The sequence below is a fragment of the Enoplosus armatus genome, chromosome 16 (assembly GCF_043641665.1).
Source record: "Enoplosus armatus isolate fEnoArm2 chromosome 16, fEnoArm2.hap1, whole genome shotgun sequence".
Taxonomy (NCBI): domain Eukaryota; kingdom Metazoa; phylum Chordata; class Actinopteri; order Centrarchiformes; family Enoplosidae; genus Enoplosus; species Enoplosus armatus.
The window spans coordinates 9235840-9246228 of NC_092195.1; the positions used below are offsets into that span (position 1 = coordinate 9235840).

General features: G+C 45.3%; 2 protein-coding genes across 2 annotated transcripts; both read right to left on the bottom strand.

The window, feature by feature from the left end:
- Positions 1-6782: 6782 nt before the first annotated feature.
- Positions 6783-7331, bottom strand: twist1a (twist family bHLH transcription factor 1a). Its single transcript, XM_070921816.1, has one exon. The coding sequence runs from the start codon at positions 7329-7331 to the stop codon at positions 6783-6785; it is 549 nt and encodes a 182-aa protein (XP_070777917.1).
- A 2171-nt stretch (positions 7332-9502) lies between these two features.
- On the bottom strand, positions 9503-9964 carry LOC139299482 (fer3-like protein). Its single transcript, XM_070922391.1, has one exon. The coding sequence runs from the start codon at positions 9962-9964 to the stop codon at positions 9503-9505; it is 462 nt and encodes a 153-aa protein (XP_070778492.1).
- Positions 9965-10389: the final 425 nt, after the last annotated feature.

Here is a 10389-nt window from a genome sequence, read left to right on the forward strand (position 1 = left end):
ACTAGTTTGCTGGAAACACACAGACAGACAGACGCACACAGACACACAGACACAGACACACACACACACACACACACGCACACACACACACTTCTTCTCTCTCTTGCTCTCTCTTACCATCTCTGAGTTAATGCGTCCTTCCTTGCATTTATATGTGCTTTTGGTCTCAACAAGACCTTTTGCCTCTTTTTTAAAATAGGCGGTGTTACTTTACACTTTTCCTGTTAAGTTGTATGCCATGACACCAGTGTGTGTGTGTGTGTGTATGTGTGACTTTGGAAGTTGGCACTAACCCTCACCAAGCAGGGGAAGAGAATTATGGGGCATTTAGGCCTGTTTTACAGGGCCTGAAAAAAACATGCAAATGGTTCATGTGACACCAAACGCCAGGCTTATAAAATCACACAACCGACACCTCCTGAGAGAGAGAGAAGAAAGTGAGACACAGACAGAGAAACAACAACCAGAAAAGCAACTATAATGTTCTAATGTTAAACTTTTTGCAAAGTAAAAAAAAAACACACACACACACTGATTCAGAGCACAATTGGCTAGAAAAGTGCTGGCTGGCAATAATCACTGCATCAGCAATCCTTTGTTTTCTTACAGTCGCGGCATCTTTCTCTTTGTCTCGGCGGGGTTTTCTTCCTTTCTTAAAGTACACTCGTGCTATCTGGCGCTGCACACACACTTTTGGCGAACGGCATTGAGTACATAGTGAGGCATGATGACTGTTATTGTATTTGTGTGCGGAGGTAAACAAAAAGGGGAGAAAGGGAGGGAGTTTGAAGAAGAGGAGGAAATGAGAGAGGAGAAATATTAAACAGAGCAAAGGAGATTATACGATAGATAAAAGGAGATGAAGAGGAGGAAAGCTGGGGGCAGATTTGGGATGGGAAAGAGGGAGGAAGAAAGAGGTGGAAAGACAGAGGCAGACCACCTCAAAGTAATGAGAGAAGTACTGAGGAGGGAGAAATAAAGAAGGTGGGGAGAGAAAGAGAGAGACCACCCTACAGTGCAACACCAGAGGGAAGGCTGCAGATTCTATTTCTCTCCCAGCACAGCTCCCTTTAGACCAACACTGAGGCTGGAGTCGCTCTTACTGCCAAGTCATCCCTCACTTTACCCTTGTGTGTGTGTGTGTGTGTGTGTGTGTGTATGTGTGCATACTCGCTCATGACAGGGGGCCTCAGAACGCCAGTAAACTACGGCTTGGCTCTGGTTATTGCTTTCAACGGAGAAAAGCTCGAAAACTTTATATAATCCAGGATGATGCAACACTCTGAGCGTGTGTGTGTGTGTCAGATGCATCTCTGGGCAGAGTCAGGACAATCCTCTCCACTATTAGCGCAACAAGGAAACATACATTTCCCCATTGAAAGCCACACTCCCATCATTGTGAAAGGGCCTATGTTGAGTCAAACAATGCCCTCTCTCTGTAGAAATAACACACAGTGTGTTGTGCGTGACCTCGGGCTTCTCCACACTGATAGTCCATAGATCTATGCATGATAAGAGACCAGTGTGGTTTCATAAGGTAAACATGGAGAAAAACCCCTTCAATCTCCATCAATAGACCCCCTGAAGTTCCCCATTTTAAGCCAGAATTAGACATTCAAACAGCTCAAATCCAATAAAGGATCTTTGTATAGGGCGAGGCAAATTAAGTTAGCAGAAAGAGCCTATGTGTTTGAATGAGCCATGCTGGTCTTTGATACAGAGCGTATGTTTATATTCGTGAAGCGGGGGTCACTGTGATATTGTCTGGTATGTGGAGAGTTATATGAGGCCTGCGCTTAACTCAATCTGCAAGATAAACAGCCCCGGGCAGGAGCGCTGAGAGGATTCCTATAAGTTTGTTCCCTTCTTCCTGTCTCCTTTTTTCTTGACTTCTCTTCCTCTTTTTCGCACTCATTTGTCATCTTGTTCATTCTCAAACTCACTCCTCCTCCAATCAGACATTTTTCATTCCTGCATTGTTCTCCACAATCCACACTCTCACATCTCTCTGTGCTCCTCCGCCCATCCATCTGAGAGGTATTAGTGAACTGAGTGGTTACTTTGTGGAGGTGAATGCGGTGGCTCGTGGTCCAGCTGGGGGTCGCTGTAGTCTGGGGACAGGGTCAACTTGAGAGGTCACAGTGCAGTTGGCACCGTCCTCAGGGAATGTGTGTGAGAGGGTGCTCATTATGTTACTGGGCCAGTTTTTGCCCCGACTTCCTTTCCGTCACTCCTCTGTCACTCTACTTCTTCCTGCTTGCTTTAACATGTCCGCTGACTCTATAGAGCAACGCTATCTCCTGCAAATTACTTGCAACTCTGCCAAATGCTCCCCTTATTGCTTCATGCTAATATTTAATATTTGAAAGAAGTACAATGTTCTGAGCCCAAAGAAGCTCTTTATCAGGCTCAAACACATTCAGGTGTGTCATGAAATGGGTAGTCCAGTGAGTATTGTGCTTCTGTAAAGTTGTGCAGCTCACAAGCTACATATTTGAAAAAAATGGACAAAATTGATACTGCAGAGGCCGAGATATCCTGACTTTTAGTCCCGAATATGGGCTGGATCCTATAATTTCCATAATGCAGCTCAGTAGCATCTGTCATTAGACCTCCTTGCCTCCCAAATGCCCACTTCTTTCAAACCCCACACCTCCAGTTTTTAATATCGAGAGTCCATGTAGTCCAGGCTGATTCTGATGACATCACCAGGGTTATTTTTCCGACTTCGGAAAACTCCCTCCAGAGCTACAAAAGATATTATATAACTGATTTCACAGGCTGAGTAGTACTCTGCTGCCGCTTTAAAATGACACATGAAGAGCCAGTTTGACCTCAAAATGCATTACGGTAAACAAGCATTTGACAGTATTGTGAGAGTGTTTGGACTCATCCACTTAAAAAAGGTTTTGTGTATGTTTCTATACTGCATCACACCAACACAGACAGTGAGACATTATACATTATGGACTAAAAGGCAGAAAACTCTGGAAAAAAGGTGAATTAAACTTATATGATCTCTACAATCAATCCTCACTCAGTTCACTGTCATAGTTTATTCCACCAGCGACGAGTGGAGATGGGGGTTGCAGAGATACAGTATGCAAAGCAGTATTTCATTTCAGTTCAGATTATGTCCTCAGGCATGATTGCCTTGATTTGAGATCCACGAGTCAAAAGTAGCAGAGCACAAATAAAAAGAGACTCTAACTCATACACACACTAACTGCTTCAGGTTGAGATGAAACACAGATAATTAGCACTAATGGAAACCAGACATGCAAATGTTGTCTCTCTCTCCCCCTTGTGTGTGTGTGTGTGTCTGTGTGTGTGTGTGTGTGTGTGTGTGTGTGTGTGTTTGTGTGTCTCAGTCCAACTTCCTCTCCCTCCCATGTCTTTTTGTGGTGTTGAGGGTTAATGTAAACCAGCTCTTGTTACTGCGTAATGGGGAGCTTCAGACAGAGATGGAAGTGAGGGAGACAGAAAGCTGAAAGAAGTAAAAGGAGAGGTAAGACAGTTAGGCCTCTGCTCGAGTATTCAAACAACAACGTGGGCCTGCTGTCAATGTCGAGGAGTGAGTTTTAGAGAGATTTACAGCTCCTGGCATTATCAAAACACACACAGGCCTGCACCTTTGACTTTTGGATCAGATTAAGGACTGCAATCCCAAAGCGAGGAGATATAAAACTGTGATTAATGAGCGGGAGAGAGTGTGTGTGTCAGTCATCAAAGAGTCTATCATAGCACACTTAAATCCAGAGAGCCAGATGCCTTCACACTGATAACAAGCGGCCATCCCATTACCTTCAAACATCAAAGGGGGGTGGCAGGAGCTGAGTTGCAGGAGCCCTCTTCCCCCTCTCTGTGGAATGTATTTCCCTGTTTGGTAGGCGTGAGAAATCTCCCTCTGAGTGTGTATAACCTATATGTGTGTGTGTGTGTGTGTGTGTTTCGAAGCCTCAGAGGTGACATTCCTCCATGTCAGAGCAACAGCCTCAAGTTTAAGATAACACGGCCATGGTGATCTAAGGGTGGGAATTGATTCCCCCCCGTTGGCTGGAGAGGGCCTCGGGTCAGAGCTGATGGCTTTACCTTCCGCACGCAACCGGTGATGCAAAAACACCATAATCATCCCTCAACAACCCTATGGAGAGATGTGGATGTATTGACTTCAGTATCTTTCATCTATGATACATCCAACTGATGTTACTGTAGTACTCCTGTAATAGCCTGTTCCTTTAGGACAGATAGTCTTGAAGCATTTATTACGGGACATTTAAAGGAAACTTTGCTTTTGGCAAGACAATGAGGTCCCATCTAATCCTCTAGTCCAAGTCTAATCTAGTCCTACCCTCCCTAGATATATCTGGGGACTGTGATATGTGTTTGGTTATGTGATATGTGTTTATGAGCTAAACTTTGGATCCACTTTAGTTGATTAATAAATATACTTTATCTGTTATGTCTTCATTCAAGTATTTGTTACATTGTTTTCTTGTTTGCTTTGATAACTAATCATTGCTCTCTCTGAGGTCCACTTCCTGGTTGATGATGTTGCTCTCATGAACATGTGCACCTGAATGTTCCTTGGTCCACCAGGTGTTGGCAGTGTGGACTGTAAAATGAACTCTGCCCTGAATAGAAGGCTGTGTTAATCTTAATGCATCAATGGAAAGACTGATATTACTAACATTATTAATAGTTTTAAATATCTAGTTAATTTTACCCTTGCTATCTGCAATGTAGTTTGACCAGGAATTATTTAAAGCTATTGTTTGATGCATTTGGCCTTTTGTCTATGTGCTGAGGAGCCCCCTTCATGTCAGTGAGTTTCCTTCGTTCTTGTATTGATGGCATTTGTTTTATGTATATTGAAGCTAAGAGATAGTAAAAAGCTGAGCTCTGAACCAAGTTCCTGGACTGTTGTGCTCATTTTGGTTCTCCAAACCTCCCAGAACTGCTGGCTCACATCCTGATCAACAAGGCTTGAAATCTCTATCTGTAACAGGACCTCTTCTCGTCTAGACAATTTATTGACATTTGTATTTACATATTTAGAGAGATTTTTGGCAGCAAGCATGCAAATGCTCAATTTCTGTTCTGATTTTGCTCAAGAAGACTTGTTTCTGCAGGCAGTTTTGAGTTAAACATCATAACTTTCTATGATTATTTTGTATCCCACATGATTACATTATTATTCAAAGTCTTGTTTTGGTCATTCATGGTGTTCATATGTGATTTAGCAGGTATGTGTAATCACACAGGCTTTTCAGTTTGCATTATGACCCGTATCCACCAAAATTTATCTGTCAGAGCTCTCGGGGAGCTGCTGTAGCACCTGCAGGAGACCCCCATGCTGACCTGTGGCTCGGAGGACATCTGGGAATATCATGCATGCCTCCCACAGCTCCACATTCACCCTGTTCAAACAGACCACCAGCTAATTATGGCTTTCCCAGATCCCTGAGCTCAAGAAATCACTACAGAATAAGCCACGGGTATGAGATGTTTTCTTTTGCCCCCTCCACTGTGGTTTCGTTAACTGGGATTCAGCAACAACCAATGAAAATAAACTCTCTACATAGGCTCAAAGTACTGAGACTATGGGAACTGAGTTTGTTTCAAAAAATGTCAGGTATTTAAAACAATTTGTGTGGGTCAAATAAGCACCCTCATGCCTTAGGCTGATCTTGAAATTGACCAGTTTATTATTTTATTGTCCAGCCTCTTGTCATAGAGCTTAAGTTGAAGTCTATAATGAATATCCAGACAACTGAGAGGTAAGAATGATACTTTCATTTTTTTTATTCAAGATATTACCAAATATTTACAACATTCAAAATGTGCAGACTCCAGATCCATTCAGCATTCTGAGATATCCCAAAAATAAATAACTTTTTATTTGAGTGGGGGAAAGGAATTTCGAACCTGTGTAGAAAAATAAATACAAAATACTTCATTTGCTGTGAAACATTGTCACAGGGAATGTGGAATGAATTGTCATTTTTCTCTTGTGTTTCAAAACAGAGCAGTTCCTCCAGAGCTTGTTTTTGTTTTTACAACATTCATAGTCGCAGTGGTCTCTCTTTCTTCATATCCGTCCTGTCAGTCCTAAGTGCTCCCTTGCAAACATTACAGTCCATGCAACGGGAAATATGAAAAGCCCACTCTCCTTTGAGGCCTGAAGCACAGCGGCTGGGCCTAAGCTGTGTTTGGCCTCTTTCAGTCTATCTGAAGGGTCGGCCTGATCCACTGGTTCTTCAGTCTGGATAATCTGTGAAATACATATTTTGATTTAGAAAAAAAACCCCAGTACATAGAAATGTATAGTTTGTAGGACTCAGGTTGTAAGATATTTCTTAATGCATTTGTAGGCTTTTTGCAGTGATGTAACCTTGATGTGACCTATGGGATAAGTAGTATAAACATAAATCTATGTTTTCAGAATAAAATGCATATTTCCCCCTTTGTAAGTCGTAGCTTTGTAGAGCTCTTTGGGAATTTCACATTTTAAGGTGGATGGTGAAATCTTGTGGCTGTACAGGGACCTTTCATAACGAAATGAAACAGGCTTAATGACTTTTAGAGGTGTTTTGGAGAGACGCTATACACCTATTTCAGCAAAGTATCCCTATTGGAACATTACTACGTTACTTTTATTTTTCATCTGGGTGTCTGTGCGTAAAATGCGCATAGTGACATTTTGGCACCGCTTGTCTCCCTGCAGGATGAAAAGTGAAAGGCGCTCAGCCTACCGTGCTGTCCCATCCACTGCAGCCCTGCTAGTGGGACGTAGCAGACAAGGACCACGCGCCCCCCATCCTCCAGACCGAGAACGCATAGCTCAGGCGCTCGTGCGCCACGTAGCTGCAGCTGGTCCCTCGCGCGTCCAGCTCGTCACTCTCCAGAACTTGGCATAGGAAGTCGATGTACCGAGCCGCGAGCTTCAGCGTCTGGATCTTGCTGAGTTTGTCAGACGGGAGGGTGGGAATGATCTTACGTAACGACGTGAATGCCTCGTTGAGGGACTGCGTCCGTTGCCGCTCGCGGACGTTGGCCATCACGCGCTGTGTGTGTAGGTCATCGAAGGAGGGCTCGGGGCTGCTGCTGCCTTCGCTGCCGCCGCTCCCCGCGCTGCCGCCTCCTCCGTCGCAGCTCTTTCTGCATTTCTTCTTCACGGGGCTCGGACTCTCCAGGTCTCCTTCCTCCTCGTCGTCCGCGCTCCTCCGTGCCGCCCGCCGCTTCCTCGCGCCTCTCCGCGGCAGTTGACGGTCGGTCTCCTCCTCACTGTTCCCTGCACTGTCCATTGGGGAGGAGTCGTCTTCACGCATCGTCGCCTCCAAAACTTTTCTGTGGACTGTAGGACCCGTAATGACCCCTGACCCTAATCCACTGAACTGGTTACAACACCAACAAACAGCACAGGTAATAAGAAGTGTGGCCTGCAGTAGGGGTGTGGCTGGTATAACGGTAAGTCTCGTGCGCCACAGAGAGGGAGAGGTGTCTGCCAGACTGGGACGACCGGGGCTCTTTTTATGGCGGGGAGCAGGCAGGAGGATTTTGGGGAGCGCTGTGATTGGGTGAGGAGGGGTGTAACATAATACTGCAGGAGAAGGAGAGTTCTAGCTATAATATCAGGAATGGTGTTTAAGACATGCAGGCTCCTTTACACAGGATTGTGAAAGGGGGTGTAGTAGGGGCGCGGTGTTATTGAATCATAGGTGCAATCCCTTCCCCTTTAGGGATGAATTCTCTCTCCCTTCCCCACCCCAATTTATTTCAGCCCTAAATGAATAATGTTTTTTTTCTTTCTCACACTCATTCATTGTAGCCTAAATTAAATTGAGAAATTGGAATTTCTGTTTAAAGTCAATGAAATTAATTTAGACATAACTTTGGCGCCTCGTTTCATGTTCAGACTCATTTTTCATTTTTGTTTAGTCGTTCATAAAAGTTGCTACCATGTCTCAATATGAGAAGAACATGAACAAGCCTGCTTTCTATTGTTGGCCTCAGTCTTCCTGTACAGGTCTAGACGCAGCCTGAGATGGGAGCAAAATATCAGACCTACTGAAACACAGGAGGTTGTCACAGCAGGAGGTCTCTGCTCCTAAGCAGACCGTGGTGTTTATTTTCCCGTCAGCGGCCCCGCGTTGAGGTATGCGCTTAAATGGGTCTGACTCCCGCAGGGATCTCGACACCGCGGCTCAGGTTTAAAAGGCTGGCCGTCCCAGGGAGCTCTCAGGGCGGATCCGTGCTCACAGCGGGGTCGCTGAAGGCGGTGTAATGCTGCAGCGCAGTGCAAACACTGGAGGTGATAAAGATGGACAGGGGAGGGAGAGAGAGAGACACTCGCACACACAGTCTAAACACGCACACATGACCACCCAGCTCAGGAGGCCTACCGTGACATAATATCAAAACCCAGCAGAGATACCTCTACATGTGGCTGAAACCAGATCTGGCAACTTTAAGAGGTGGTCTGTGGTGTGAATTATCCACAGAGAGGCCTCACCTCTGATGAGGGAGGATGACACACGAGGAGGGCCACAGCAGGACGGTCTGGTCCCTTTTTTATTTAGGCCTAGGAGGAATCGCCACATGCGCCTTTCGGTCCTGGATCTCCCTGCTCCAGAGATCTCCGTCTCTATATCAGCCGGAGAGCACATGCCACTCAGTTTACCTCACTGGAGCTCGTCTCATCTTAATTCACACCTCAGTGTCAAAGATAACATCCAGCGTCATGCAGAGAGCCTTGAATTTGCGATTCAAATCGACACGGTTGATAAGGCCAGGGTCAATAAATCTTTCTTATTTGTTCTCCTCTTTGGAGGAAATCCTGAAGCTGCCCTCGTCCTCAGCCTCGCCTGTTCAATGTCTGCATGTGGCCAGGTGAGGCGAGCGGCTGTGTCGCTCTCCAGGGTGCTGAAACGACGCACCTGAGGCTTCAGGGTTTTTTGCACCCTCGTTTAAAAACCTTATCACATCGCCTGTCTTGTATTGAACGTTATATTAAATATAACTCTTTCATACATTTACACTTTTAAGTAGTCGGCTATTGACTACAAAATAAATGCATTTAGGTCATAAAACTGTCAGCAGCATTAATCGAGCATGACATTATAGTTCTGATGCAGAGCAAAGAACACATACATTATCATCGCATATACATTTATTTCAAAGCAACAATAAGTCACATATATTAAGTGAAATATTTGGAGGAGGTGCTCTCGGCTTATTTAGGTCACATCTCATAATTTATGCCATTGGCAAAATAATATTATGATATACATTTCCGAGCGAAAGTTTTTTTTTTTAAATGTCTGTAATGGTTTCAAATATTTCTTGGCTGTTGTCTAGTTCTAAGATTTCAGAAACTGACCCACATCACGTTTGGATACATATGATATGAACGTATATTGAAAGAGTGGCTCATCAGTTCAGCCATTTCAGTGTCTTCATCACCAGTGTGAAACTCAGTCCAGTCTCCGTGAAGTGAAGTTCACATTGGACTGTTTTGGCTGTTTTCCTCCAGCAGGTCCGTCATGAAGGAGATGTAGACGATGGCCAGACGGAGTGTGTCGATTCGGGATAGTCTCTTCTCGTAGGCGAATGTGGGGACTTTCCTCCTCAGTTCATCAAACGCCTCATTCAGGCTAAACATCCGCTTCCTTTCCCGCACATTGGCCGCCTGCCGCTGGACCACGGTGATGATCCTCCTCCGTTTGGACTTGTGGTGCTCGCCCGCCCCGCAGCTGTCGTACCTCGGTGAGTCTATCACCAGACGCTCGTTTTCCAGGTCCCGGCTCCAGGGCGAGTCGTTTAGCCGCGTCTGGTCTTCCGGACTGGATTGCGCATTATCCACCTGCTGTTTTGGTCCCAAGGTGTACTTCTGCGGAAACTCCATCAGGTTCATGTCATTGACGAAATGTATTAGCGCGGAGTCCACTAAGCGGCCTTGCATCTCCACATTCAGTCCCAGACGGCAGTCTCACAGAGAAGATGTCACTTTTATATGTCTGCTATTCAGTCAAGCGCAGAAACTGACGCCAATCAAAGCTTTTAGGACTGGCTGGAAGCAGGAGAGCATCTCAACAAGTAAATCCAAACTTCTCCAAATCCGGTCAGAGCACGACAGGGTGAGATCCTCTTTGGCTCAAGTCCAACGGCCTTTCCTGCTGTTTTAATAAGTCGCCTATGCCTCCTCACAGCGCGACATCGTTCGTGTCCACTCTAGCTCTAAACTGAGTCCATTTCTAACGTTAGTCGGCGGAGGGTTGAGTCCGAGGAGAGAGGCTTAAAGAGGCCGAAAGGAAGCTGGAGGGTCCCGCCAATTGATGTGCTGTCCTCCTGGAGGCCCTTAATGAGCTTCTGAAGAACGGAGGCTCT